Source organism: Sciurus carolinensis, chromosome 2 (genome assembly GCF_902686445.1).
Source record: "Sciurus carolinensis chromosome 2, mSciCar1.2, whole genome shotgun sequence".
NCBI lineage: Eukaryota > Metazoa > Chordata > Mammalia > Rodentia > Sciuridae > Sciurus > Sciurus carolinensis.
This window is the reverse complement of record NC_062214.1, coordinates 22924538-22939173: the sequence shown is the minus strand read 5'-3', so window position 1 is coordinate 22939173 and position 14636 is coordinate 22924538. Positions and strand designations below refer to the sequence as shown.

The 14636-nt window shown below is 38.2% G+C and overlaps 1 protein-coding gene across 9 annotated transcripts in view; it reads right to left on the bottom strand.

Annotated features, from left to right (window-relative positions):
* Positions 1–14636, bottom strand: part of Ncoa6 (nuclear receptor coactivator 6) — a 100346-nt gene that overhangs the window by 4607 nt on the left and 81103 nt on the right. For 8 of the 9 annotated variants that reach the window (XM_047541466.1, XM_047541472.1, XM_047541473.1 and 5 more), the window contains 3 exons: positions 13111–13179; positions 8628–8664; positions 4117–4265 (listed from right to left, as the gene is read on the bottom strand). In XM_047541466.1, coding sequence (XP_047397422.1) covers positions 4117–4265; positions 8628–8664; positions 13111–13179 — 255 coding nt within the window. The remainder of the gene's footprint in view (positions 1–4116; positions 4266–8627; positions 8665–13110; positions 13180–14636) is intronic. The other variant, XM_047541469.1, reaches the window with a different exon arrangement.

Here is a 14636-nt window from a genome sequence, read left to right as displayed (position 1 = left end):
AATCCCAGTGGCTCAAGGAGGCCCAGGCATAGACTGTTTATGACTTTGTGTGTGCACACATGACCAAAATCGTGTAAGTGCAAAAAAGGACATCCCTTTTTCCCTTTCTGAACTTTAAAAAATCAGATTCTGCAGGCAGATACTTTGTACCCAACATTATAAGATACCCAACATTATATATGTCTCCAAGTTTGAGATGTATACATTTTAGAAAACAGCTTGATATTTTGTGATTAATTTCTGGGTATGGGTTAAAATACAATCACAGGAAGTTATCTTCATGACTTGGTTCACATTTTCAGACACAACACAGCAGGCCAAATAATATGCATATTTTTCCTTTAATTTGAATTCAGGAGCTCTATCACTTAAAAAACCAAAAGAGTTATGGTACTTATTTCTAATTTAAAAGGTAATTTTGGGACAGTGAAAGAATAACAGGCTCAGGGCTTGAGGCTGATGTGGAGATCTATACATGACTCTGACTCTTGGGGCTAGCCAAAATTCTGCCATCCTCTAGAGAGACACTTACTCAGACTCTTCCAAACAAGATCACAAAGTCTGGGAGAGTCATTATGGCTTCTTCTAGGCCAGTTGCTAAGCCTCAAAGCTTAGGCACTCCAAAATAACTATGACCACCCTGGAATCATAACCAGTTTAAGTACATAGGCCTATTTCCTACCTCAACCCCTCAACCCCTCAACCCGCGGAAAAGCTGGAAAGATGTTTCTAGCTTTCCAGCTCTTCTTGGCTGGCAGTTCTTGGCAGAGTGGCTCTAATTTAAGCGTCTCTTCTTAACTGTCTCAGCTGCTCCTGAGATTAATTTTTTTCTGGTGCACTATAAATTACTTCATTAGTAACTTGAGGCTCTGGGCTCAGGTCAAGTTTCCAAAAATCTAGTGTGTGACATCTTTATTTTTTATTTTTATTTTTTGCAGTACTGGGGAATTGAACTCAGGGCCTTGTGCTTGCGAGGCAAGCACTCTACCAGCTGAGCTATCTCCCAAGCCCACATCTTTATTTTTAATTTTTATTTTTTTGGGTACCAGGGCTTGAGCCTAAGAGCACTTAGTCACATCCTCGGCCCTTTTTTTTTTTTTTTTTTTTGCGGTGCTGGGGATTGAACCCAGGGCCTCGTGCATGCAAGGCAAGCACTCGACCAACTGAGCTATCTCCGTAGCCCCCTAACCCCTTTTTATTTCTTATTTTGAGACAGGGTCTCACTAAATTGCTTAGTTAGGGCCTTGCTAAGTTGCTGAGGCTGGCTTTGAACTTGCAATCCTCCTGCCTCAGTCTCCCAAGCTGCTGGGATTATAGATATGCACCACCATGCCTGGCTGCATCTTTAAAAGTTAATTAAATGTAGACCATACTCAATAGCTTAGAAGATGTTATCTTTTGAGAAACTGAAGGGCTGTAAGGGCATGCAGAATTGAGGGGAGGTGGATTTTCCTATGGAACTCCATTCACCTTTTCTTTCACATTTAAAGTTCAATATTTCAATATATTGCAAGGCATGATCCTTCCAAACAGGTTTCTGATTAGCAAATGATTCCCAGGAAGCTGTTGGCTTCATTTCTGTACCTAAAGTGAGGATACTAAGAGGACCCTGCCTGTGGTGTACACAGTAATGACTAGAAAGGAAAGAAGGTCCTGTAACTTCTCCCTTCACTCTCCAGCAGGTCGAAGCAAGGTGGTATTACTTTCAACATCTTTGTTTTACTTATATATGATCTGTAGACCTGTGGCTTACTCCCAGGGGCACTCTTGAGGCATCACAACATTCCTGCCCAGAAACATGACCTGTCAACAACAGCTGAGTCCTCAGGTTAGTTTCTGGTGTCTAGTGCTGGTGTGCCAGGATCTATAAGTACCAAATGGTACCTGTTTCTCAGAAGTCCTGCTGATAGCAGGTACTTGGCCAGGATTCCAGCTCTTCTCCAAACTAATCAAGCTTAACACATTTCCTGAGAACATGAAGTAGCAAACCCTCTCCCAGATCTGGGCCTTTGCACCTGCTGGATCTTTTGCCTAGAATACTCCACTCACAGCTGGAGTATTTTCCACTCACAGAATAAACCCTCATAGCTGATTAATGCATTTTCAATCTTTGGGTCTCAGCCTCACATCCTTTTCTCCAAAAAGTCTTCTCCGACGTTGCAGAGAAGCAAGGATCCCACCTCTGTGCTCTTATAGTATCATATGATTTTGCCATCGTAGCACCTACCATTTAACACCCTGTATTAGAATTTCTTTCAATGTGGTGAAAGATGAAAACTGTCTTTTCACTGTTATATTCCTGGGGTCTGGAAAATAGTAAGTTCTTTATATATATTTGATAGATGGTTATTCATTTAATAATTACTGACTGATGCTTTTCTGATTAGGCACCAGGCATATAGTGGTGAGCAAACAGTGGTGATCATGAGCAGGCAAGATCTCCTGCCCTAATAGAGCATACATATTAACTACATATTATACAAATAGGTATAAAGTTATAGCTATGTTGTTAGGACAGAGAAGAACCTGGTGCTATGATCCCTCACAAGAGTAACAACTGAGCTAAGTGGGAAGAGTGGAATATTAAGGAGGAAAAGACAGGTAGGGAGAGCACTTCCTGCAATAGCTGTAACATATGAACAGGCCTTGTGATGAGAGGGATGAGGAAAGCATGCCCGAGTTGCTGAGGGAGGTGAGATGACACTGAGGGAGTATGACAGGGGTTAGACTGCCCAGGACCTTTGTGAGTCATGTTGAAGTTTTTAGACTTTAATCCTAATTATAATGACAAATCACTGAAGGGTTTTATGATAGTGGGTAGTGGTGGAGTTGGAAAAAAGCATCTGGGTTTGGGTCACCTGATATAAAATCAACAGCTCTTTGGATTGAATCTGATATGAGGGTGAGACAGAGAGGACTTTCAGGGAAGTTTTGCTTAATGGATACACACTGGTGGCATTCACTGAGATGGGGAATAGTGGCAGAGGACCTGACATCAGAGGTGAAAATCACAAGTGTCTAAGATCTCTAGGAGTCTGAACTAGAAATACATTTTTTTCTTTTTTGTGATACTGGGAACTGAATCCAGGGGTGCTTTACCACTGAGCTACATCCCCAGTCATTTTTATTTTTATTTTGAGATAGGATCTCACTAAGTTGCCAAGGCTGGCCTTGAACTTGAGATCCTTCTGCCTCAGCCTCCTCAGTTGCTGGGATTGCAGGAGGTGTGTACAACCATGCCCAGCTAGCAACATAAATTTCAGAGTCATCTATAAGAGGTCATAACTAAAGGAGGAAGGCATGAAGATCAATTGAGGGAAAATATTCATTGAAGAGAAAAGGAGACTTAGGTTCAAAGTTTGAGGTAAGTCAGCATCTACTAGTTGGATATGGAAAATGATTAAGGAGCGGCCAAAGAAGGCACAGAAATGATTGAGAGTTCAGGGTCACAGAAGCCAAGAGAAGAGTTAATTCAAAAAGAAGAGAGTAGTCAACAGAGAAGAGAATGTTAGTGTAAGGTTCTTGACTTCACAAAAGACAGGATCAAAGGCACAGGTGGAGGAACTGGCCTTGGTCAGCTACTCTATTGTGGTAGGAACAAAGAAGGCTACTAGTAAATTAATGTCTAAGTAGTGGGAAGTTGAGAGTTCCATTTTTTCAGTGAAGTAATTAGTAAGTAGGAAAGAGAGCTGATCACAGAATTGTAGAAAGATAGCATAAGACCTATCTTAAGCGGGTGACTATGACTTTAAAGTGAAGTCAATCTACCCTGTTATGTTGTTTTTCTAGCAGTGTTTGTTGCTCTTACATACACAAACAGAAAACATTTAGTTAAATGAACTAATGAACAAAGAAAGGATCAAACACGTAGTAGAAATCAAAATAACCTGACAAATTTACGGGATAAGAATGAAGAGGAGGGCTAGGGAGATAGCTCAGCTGGTAGAGTGCTTGCCTTGCAAGCACAAGGCCCTGAGTTTGATCCCTGGTACCACATTAAAAAAAAAAAAAACAAAAAAAGAATGAAGAGGAAGGACAAAGTCCTTCCTGCTGCTGTGATGGAGAGACCCTATTCCTCTATTTGACCCACGCTTAGCATCATATTCCACTGCTAACCTTTAGTAGAGCTGGAGGCTGAAGCAGGTCGGGAGGATCGCTTACGATGTCCATTTTCCACACTTTCAGAAGCCACAGTTGGCTCTTCAGTTCGGGAGTTTCTTCGGCTTGGGGTTTTGGACTTTTCAACGATCTCTTTTGGCTCACTGCTGACAAAGGGAAGTACAAAGTTTCCAAGGAGGTAAAGGAATCAAGCTACACAAAAAAGTGCCTCTTTAGAGTTTCATTCATAAGGTAGATTAAGAACAACATAGTTATTCTGGAGAGAAAATATTCTACTGAGAATTTAAAAGTAAGTCTAGCTTGCTACCTTAGTAAAAATAAATACTAAAGCACATGCTGGTGAAATTGTTGAAAAATAGGTAATAGACTTAAGAATTTGGAACACACCTCCCCCAAAACTTCTTCACCCCTCTTCCTAAAGTAATAATACTTCTCTCCAAAATTTAAGATTTTGGATTTTGTAATTTTTTGGGGGGAGGGGTACTGGGGATTGAACCCAGGGGTACTTAACCACTGAGCCACATCCCCAGTCCTTTTTAATATTTTATTTAGAGACAAGGTCTCACTGAGTTGCTTAGGACCTCGCTAAATTGCTGAGGCTGGCTTTGAACTCGCCATCCTCTTGCCTCAGCCTCCCAAACTGCTGGGATTACAGGTGTGCATCACTGCACCTGGCTGGATTTTATAATTTTTTTGTCATGAAAAATAATATATAATAATTTGTTTGAAAATTGTTACTAACTCAAATAGCATCTAAAATCTAGGACATTACAAACTTATATTGGCATTTACTACGAGCCTGTTACAGTCAGATAATGGTACAAGTCACATCATGGAAATGTATTCACAATACATTGCTACCTAGGTACTATTGATTTGCCCCAATCTCAAGTCTCATTTTTTTAGTATGTGAAGATCTAAAATTTTATTATTGAGGATAGAGTGAAAAAGATATTCTCAAACACTCCTGATGGAGTATAAATTGTATAACTCAAGGGTTCTCTTTTTTTTTTTTTTTTTTTTTTTTTTTTGGTGCTGGGGATCGAACCCAGGGCCTTGTGCTTGCAAGGCAAGCACTCTACCGACTGAGCTATCTCCCAGCCCTCAAGGGTTCTCAAAAGGAGTAATTTTGCCTCTCAGGGGACATTTAAAATGTCGAGACATTTTTTTTTCTTTCTGGAACTGAATATTCAACCCAGGGCTTTATGCATGGTAGGTGAGCACTCTACCACTGAGCTACATACCCAGACCTCTGGAGATATTTCTGATTGTCATGACTTGGGAGAGGTGCTACTAACATCTTTTGCATGGGGGCCAGGGACACTGCTATAAACATGCAATGCATAAGACAGTCTCCTACGACAAAGAATTATCTGGTCCAAAATGTCAATAATGTTGAGGCTGAGAAAAATGGACACAATCATTCATCTCAGCAATTACATTTCTTTTTTTAAAAATATTTTTTAGGGCTGGGATGTAGCTCAGTGGCAGAGTGTCTGCCTTGCATTTGCAAAGCCCTGCGTTCAACCCCCAGTTCCAAAAAAAAAAAAAAAGACAAAAAAAATATTTTTTAGTTGTAGATGGACACAATACCTTTATTTTTTTATTTATTTTTATGTGGTGCTGAGGATCGAACCCAGTGCCTCATACATGCTAGGCAAGCGCTCTACCACTGAGCCATAACTCCAGCCCCAGCAAATACATTTCTATGTGCCTTAGGAAAAAATCTTTTTACAGAGCTCTAATTACACATAAAGATGTCAAAATGCTTTATTTGTACTAGTGAAAACAGGACATCTAAATGCCTAACAATAATAGATTAACTAAATTATGGCACACCCATATGCAATCATGAAAAATCTTGTTGCGTAAGATGATTTTATGATAAACTGTTCATGATACATTGTGTCTGTGTGTGTTCATCTTGGGGACTAAACCCAGTAATGCTCTTCCACTGAGCTACATCCTTTTTAATTTTTATTTTGATACAGGGTCTCATGATACATTATTATGTGGGGGGAAAAAGTTACCAACATTATGAATAATAAAATTCTATTTCCATTATAATGTATATTGAGTATATAGGTTTCCACATGGAAATGAATTGGCAAGAAATATATACACATATATTTGGCATAATATATCTATACACATGTTCTGTGAAGGGGACTAGAAAATGAAGAACTAAGATACATACAGTGAATATTACTGAATTACCGGAACACTGGTTTAGTAATGAGTTATTTTCTTTGTAATTCTATGACCTGAATTTGAAACTTTCTTTAATAAACTTTTTACTATTTCATGGTTCAAAAAATGCGTATTAAAATCAGAAAACAAAAAAGAAGCTGATTAAATATTCTTGGAACTGAAAAGGCCTAGAACTGGACAAAAAATAATGCAATACAACAAGAGTGGTCAAAGACTACCTCTTCTGGGAAATTTTTATGCTTCGCTCCCCAGGTAGAGTTGTCTCTTCTGCCTTTTGGGTTCACGGTCCGCATCTGGCATTCTTTAGCACCCATCAGACTATATAGCACATTATTTTAATGTCTTGTGTTACAGCCAGATTTTGGGCACAAATTGTGATCTGATTATCAATTATCGCTTCCCCTTCACTGTTCACTCCTACCAGAAGACCCTTCATAGTAGCACAATGGCTGGGAACTGGGTTACATTATTAACTACCCTGCCACCCCACACCAAAACACAAGCTGAAGAAAGTCAAAGAGGCTAGGCTGGAGCTGGGGTGGAATTACAAGTCAAGGGGATTAACACCTCCTTTTAGAGGTTGTAAGTATGGCTTTCTGGATGGGATCCCTGAAGACGGTCAAAGATTCTGAGGAAGGAAGATTCTTTTGGCAAAACAAAAGCCATAGTAATACTCTCCTTATGTTTATATGGTTAATGCTCAGGCAGCTCTGGAAACAAATACCCAAAAGGTATTTTTGGTATGATAAGTTTCTTTCTCTAGACAAATAGTTGGTATATGTTTGAGAAATGCAAATAATTACAATATGATTGGCTCAATTCAAATAAAACTAGATAGGCAGAGTGGTAAAATAGGAATTGCAATGAATTTGGAATCAGATGACCAGAGGTCAAGTTGGAACTATGCATTTTATCAGTCATGATATTAAATGCTCCAGACTCTAGATCTGTAAATCCCACCCCCCTTTTTTTTTCCTGGTATAATACGGAGGTTTAAAGATGAGGGCTCTGGAGTCAGAAGGTCTGGGTTTGAATCTCAGTTTCATCATTTACTAAATCTGTGACCTTGGACAATTCAGTTAACCCCTCTGAGCTTAGATTACTCTTCCATAAGATAGAATTTACTTTTCCTAATAGACACTGTAAAAATCAAGTGAGATAATACATTCAGGGAACCTGTAGCTCAGAGTATGATAAGAAATAGAATTCAAATAAATGTTGGCTATTATTAACTCCTTATGTGACTGACATGAAGATTAAATGAGAAAATGACTGTGAAGGAATTTTATATACTAAGTTGCTGTACGAATAGGAGAAATACTTTAAAATGTTATCTAGTTCTTTTTTCTTTTCCTTTCTTTTCTTTTTTTTTCTTTTTTTTGGCAGTGTTGGGGATTGAACCCAGGGTTATCTAGTTCTTTCCTATATGAAAAGAGATGATTAACCAGATATGGTGGGACACACCTATAATCCCAGTTACTTGGGAGGCTGAGGTAGGAGGAATATAAGTTTGAGGCCAGTAACATAGTGAGACTGTATCAATATGAAAAAATAAAAAGGGCTGGGGATATAGCTCAGTGGTAGAATGCTTTTCCTTATTTTAATTTTTTTTTTTTAGTTGTTAATGGACAATTTTATTTTTTCATTTATATACTGTGCTGAGAATTGAACCGAGTGCCTTACACATGCTAGGCAAGCGCTCTGTCACTGAGTTATGACCCTAGCCCAGGTAGGGTGCTTTTCCAATGTGCATGAGGCCCTGGGTTCAATCCCCAGGACCATACTCTTACACACACAAAAAATGATGACCTTTGGAAGATATTTCTCTCCATGGATCTAATGAATTTGAAGTCACAGATGTGCTTCATTTTGTTAGATTACATGGGGCTGCATAGTTAATGGAACAAATCATGGGTTTTGGGGCCAGACCCTGTCTGGCTTTCTCTCTCCTTTACCTTGAGGATCTAACAGATATATTTTAGAAGGTAGTTGCAAGAATTCTTAGTGACCCTAAGACAACAGCTCCCATACATTGAAAAACTTACTATTTATTTTCCATGTTGAATGTTAAACAGTTTTCAGAACAATAATGAAAGGTAGAAACTCTCCCAGCTGGTTTTATTAAGAGAAATGTTATCTGTGAGGGGTTAGGACTCATGGCAGCCCTCTACATGAGCAGTAAAAACAAGAGGGCAGGAAAAGGACAAAGTGAGAAGAGGTTAAAGCCTGAGAATGCGACACCCTTTAAAGAGGCTTATGCTTTGGTTATGCTAAGTCTGCAGAAATGATCATCTTACCTTTGTCCAGAGACTATGGCAGCATTTGCCTCGAGTTCTGTCAAAAATACAAAGGGCAGACGTGAGATGTGGAAGATGCTGGTCTGTTGATAGGGAGAAGCTAGGTGTTTATGACAATTCCGAATGTCCTATTTAAGCTAACGGGTCTCTGTGCCCAGGGTTTCACCCTATATGGTATGGAGGCAAAAGCTGGCATCTACCCAATTTGGTTTGTTGGGAATATAAGACACTTACTTGGTCTATTTTTATTTCTACTTCACACTGTGAAATAATCCTGTTTGGATCAACAGAACTAAATTTCACAGTGCCTGGTTCATATTTCATCCAGCTACAACTTGGTAAAATAAGCCTCTTCCTTTCATGTAGAAAAGACTGTTTTCATACTTAAAATATCACCACCCTCATGCACTTAAAAAAAAAAAAAAAAGACACCAATCTTCAACTATGTCTTGAACATCTATTAAGGATGCCTTTTTCTCCAAACAACTTCTTCATTGAGTTGTAGAGGGCAGAGTGCCTTGCTTTGAGATACTGCCCAGACTCCATCATATCCCTCTTTTTGACCTTCCAGCAATGCCCTCCAAGAAAAGACAATCTCAATAATTTGTCCAGCAGAGTTTTATGTCAATGAGCACCCTCTGAGTTTACCAGACACTTCTTTCTCAACACCAGAAGAAAATGTGCTTCTGTGAGTATATGTGAGTGTATGTGAGTTTAGGTAGCTCCATCTTCTACAAAAGCTCTTCCCTGATGGCAACAGATGGCAGTGATCTGTATTGCCTCTGGCCTCCCATGGTCCTGCAACCTGTTTCCCCAATTAGAAAATTTAGTATCTCATACTTGGTGTACATGTCTAAGCTGCTCTAACGGGTACATGGTAACCTCCATGAAGACTGGTTTGAAGTCAATTGCAAAAAAACAAAGGCTGAATGTTCACTCTAACATATGGATGCTAACACACAATAACGGGGGGTAGAAATTAGACAAAGGGGAATGATGGGAAAAAAAAGGGATGGGAAAGGAAAAGAGCAGAATGAAGCAGATGTAACTTTCCTATGTTCATATATGAATACATGACCAGTGTAACTCCCATGTACAACCACAAAAATGGGAAGTTATACTCCATGTATTTACAATATGTTAAAGTATATTCTACTCTCATGTGTAACTGAAAAGAACAGTAAAAATTAATGAATAAACAGAGTGTCTGGACTGAAATTTTAAAAAAATTTTTAATTTTATTTGTTCTCATTAGTTGTACATGACAGTAGAATGCATTCATACATTCTGATATAACATACATAAATAAGAGTATAATCTCTCAATTTTCTGATTATACATATTGTAGGATCACATCAGTCATGCTGTCATACATGCACATGAAATAATAATGTCTGTTTCACTCTACTATCATTCCTTCCCCCAAACCCCTTCCCTTCCCTTCACTCCCCTCTACCTAATATAAAGTAACTCTATTCTGCCCTATTGGATTGAAATTTTGACCTCACTGTTTATTAGCCATGTAAACTTGGGCAAAACACTTGACCTCTCTCAGTTCTTAACACTGAATCTGAAAAACGGGGATAACTACTTTACCCACTTAAACATTAAGAAGATTAAGTGAGACAATGCATATAAAAATCTTAGTATAGGGCTGGGGTTGTAGCTCAATGGTAAGGGTGCTTGCCCAGCATGCATGAGGTGCTGGGTTTGATCGTAAGCACCACATACAAACAATTAAAATGAAGGTACAGTGTCCATAAAAAAAAATCTTAGTATAGCACCTGGCACTTAGTGACGACTCAGTATTAATTAGCGGTTCTTATTGCTATGATGATCATGTTCATGCAGCTTTCACATGAGGAGACTGGACTATTCATGCAAGATGCTGGCATCCCTGCTTCTCGTTTGCTGCTTAGCTCCCTATATCTAACTCTCAAATCATGGAACCCCTTCCACAAAAAACAGATACCAACTCCCAGTCTCTGTCATCTTTCTGGTTCAGGTGAAGCATACAAAATCCAGGTAATGTGTACTCAATAATAAAAGTGGCTTAAGAGGTGCTAACCTTGATTAGTTTGCTCCTTTGAAACAAGATGAAATTTGACTGAGAATTTTAACACTATCACTATCACTTTTATCACTGATATAAGTGGAGGGTTCTGAGTGTATTTCAAGGAGATTTATATTCTGTTCTTGGTATTGGGAATTAAACTCAAAGGTTCTTTCTTTTCCTTTTTTTTAATTTTTAGATTCAAGGTATTTTATTAACAGCTACTACAAACAGTAAGATAGCTCAATTAGATCACCAAGTACAAAATCAACATACAATAATTAGTAGTCTACATATACTCAATCTTTTGAAAGATTTAATGGAAGAAAAGATTTCATATGTAACAGTACAAAAATACATTAGTATGTTTGTTAATAAAAATGTGAAACCTACTAAAAATTAAAATTAAAATACCACTGAAGTCAAAAGAATAGCCTTTCTACAAATAGAAGGACCATATTATTGTGTAAATTAACTTGTAAATTTAACAAAATCTTACTCAAACAGTTTTAAGCTATATTACCTGATGCTAAATTTAGTGAAAAAAATATAGAAGTGGGACCAGCACTAAAACACATTAAGGCTTTCTTAAAAGCCTAAATAATTTAAGAGGATCATATTGGTGTATTAGCAAAACAGAATGCCCAGATATAAGTTCACTCAGATACATATAGAAATTGAATGTATACAGAGGATGTCATCTTAAGTGACTGGGAAAAAGAAGTAGTCAATAAATGTTATAGGGATAAGTAAAGTAATATCCCTGCCTTACCTCATATACCATAATAAATTCCATAGGTACCAAAGAAATGTTTTAAATTCCAAAGGTTCTTTACCACTGAACTACATCCCCAGGTCTATTAATTTTTTTATTTTGAGACAGGACCTCATTAAGTTGCTGAGGCTGGCCTCAAACTTGTGATCCTCCTGTCTCAGCCTCCCAAGTTGCTGGGATTACAGGTGTGTGCCACCACACCTGGCTTAAGGAGTTTCATTTCAGACAAACTTTAAAAGGGAACAGAGTTTTTCAGTCACTTATTCTGAGAAAAAGGAAAAATGATAACGGTAAAGCTCATTTTCTGGAGTAGAGGTGGGACAGGAAATGGAATTCCCTTTCCCTTTGTTTAAAAAAAAAAATTTGTAGTCGTAGATGGACAGCATGACTATTTTGTTTATTTTTATGTGGTGCCAAGGATCAAACCCAGTGCCTCACGCGTGCTGGCAAGTGCTCTGCCACTGAGCTACAGCCCCAGCCCTAGCCCCCCTTTCCTTTTTAATTGTTCTTATTCTTACAAAAAAAAAAAAAAAAAGTTTTGCCATTTAACCCCTTTTCTGAGTGATTTATTCCATTTCTACTCCTCTCAAATGTTCAGCACAATGCCAATTATCATGTAGGCAGTTGGCAGCACAGAAATGAATCTGAATGACTGAAATGTTTTTTACTTCTACATTTTTCCCAGAGGGCTGATTCTTTCTAGGTTATGCAGGAGAAAGTCTTATCCATCACATGGGTTGTAGCACCCTGAAGCAAATTTTAAAATAACCACAAGTTCCACTTTATTTTTATGGGCTTCAACTCAGAATTGAACATGGTTATACTGGTTTTTTCTTACTAATTTTGTCAAGGGTGTACTTTCCATGATATTCTAATCTCTTTGTGGGAACAGGTCACACATTTTCCCCTCCCTCTATCCTTTAGCGATCTACAGTGACAAAGAGTCAGGCAAGACTAAACTGTACCATCTACAATACTCATCTGCTTTGGCCTTCTAACCTATGAATGCGGAACAAGTGCTGCTATTGTCAATCAAGATCCTCATGTGTTCAAAGCAGACCCAGCATTCCATAGCAGTCATCTGTCAGATTATCATGGACTCTGCATTTCAGAAACACCATCCCTAGTGCTATTTACAATATCTTGGTAATGGGGACAACTTAAGCCATGCAGAGATGACTGAAATGAATGCTTCCCCCAAGGAATGGCTACCTCACTGCAGTAAAGATTCTCTGAACAAGACTCCACGGATGTCATGATAATACAATCATTATTTTGGTTCATTATTTGGTGCCACCCCAGTAAACCACTATATGTCAGCTAGTCAGCTATCAGCTATGGGTGCCAGGGTCAGGGAACAGGGCAAATTCTGCACTGGAAAAACCACTCATGGTTGGGTGGCAGACTGACAGTGAGCACAGAGATGCTCTTCTTGAGGTTGATATTACAAATGTGTAAGAGCTAGTTGGTTGGGAAAAATAACCTCAAAATACACTGTACAAGCTCTGCCACTCAATGGAAATCTGCCTGGAAGCAAACAGGTAAGACATAGCCAGTCACTTACTGGTATAAGAACATGTGACATTGAGGACAAAAGTAGTTCTTTCATTTGTGACTTGTTTTATTCCAGGAAGTTTTTCCTACATGTGTCTTACCTGATCTGGCAACAGGCCCCTGCAGTGTTGTGGCTGGAGTATCCTTTGGAACTAAATTCTGTGAAGGGGCTAGGGCAAGAAAAAAAAATTACAGGTCTTTCACTTTCTTTTCTAAATAAAACAGAAAGCGTTAACTAAATCAAGGACTTAACTGCTGAAACACCTTGCTCTTAGAAGGAGTACTTGACACTGCCCTTGAAATTACAAGTTAAGATTTATTTAACAAATCAACTACTATAGTACTAAGTAACAAAGAATACTATTTAGGAATATTTGTTTTTCCTTTTTATGTATATAATATAAAGATCAGGGAAGAAGATGGCCATGAGAACATTAGCACTCACATTTTTTTTTCTTCTTGGTACTGAGGATTGAACCCAGGGGCACTCATCACTGAGCCATAACCCTACCCCTTTTTATTTTATATTTTGAGACAAGGTCTCGCTAAGTTGCTGAGGCTAGATTTGAACTCAAGTTCCTCCTGCCTCAGCCTCCTAGGTGGCTGGGGTTATAGGCTTGCGCCACTGTGCCTGACACATTTTTTCCTTCTTGAGAATCAGTTTCTGACTACTACTTTAAAAACCCCAAAGCATGCCTTACTAGAAAACTCAAGTCATTTTTAGATTATACCATTCAAATATAGTTTTTAAAAATTCTTGTCTTACACCTCCTAAGACTATACTCCTTGAGAACTAAACTATCACATAATTTTGTACAGCACCTAACAAGAGTGATGAGCATAAAGTAGGTATGTGATCCATACTTGATGAATAAATCAATCTGATATATAATAAATAGTTACAAAGAACTTTCTGGGACCAAGGTACTGCACCACGAACCTTAGATACCAAATTACACCCCTGCATGTCAGGAACCCTGTCTAGCATTAATGATAAATACATGTGACACACTGGAGTGCACTGTGATGTCACATGAAGAAGATACATAGAGTGCTATGGGAGTCCAAAGTAAAGGAGTTCAATTCTAGGTTGAGAATTCTGAAGGCACTTACAGGGAGGAATGTCAGAAGTAGCCTTTGAAGAACAGAAAAAATTTAGGCTTTTGAAGAACGGAATGGAATACATGATATATACTCTAAAACAGAATTTTTCTGGATAATACAGTAAAGGTTAAAGAAACAGATATGCTAGTCATTCAAGGGTGTGTCCTACCACCTTGATACTTCAATCTTAAGTAAATACTGCAACAGTAGGTTGCAAAATTTTGTAGATTTCTTCTCCTGCTTAATAAAGCAGTCAATAATACATTTGTGGTTAAGAATTTATTATTGATGCTTATCTGATAAAGCTTAAAAATATACCTTAACTTTTACTTTTAACTTCAGTATTGGTTTCTCATATTTTCAAGGTAAAAAACACAGAAGTCCCTTGAAAAAGAATAGAAACAACCACTATAAGCAAAGTGGGTGGCCAAAATTAAAACAGAACTTTTCCCAGCTGCGGGTTTATCTCCTCACAGTTTATTTCTCTAGTATTATATTTTTATATGACCCAAATAAAAATATT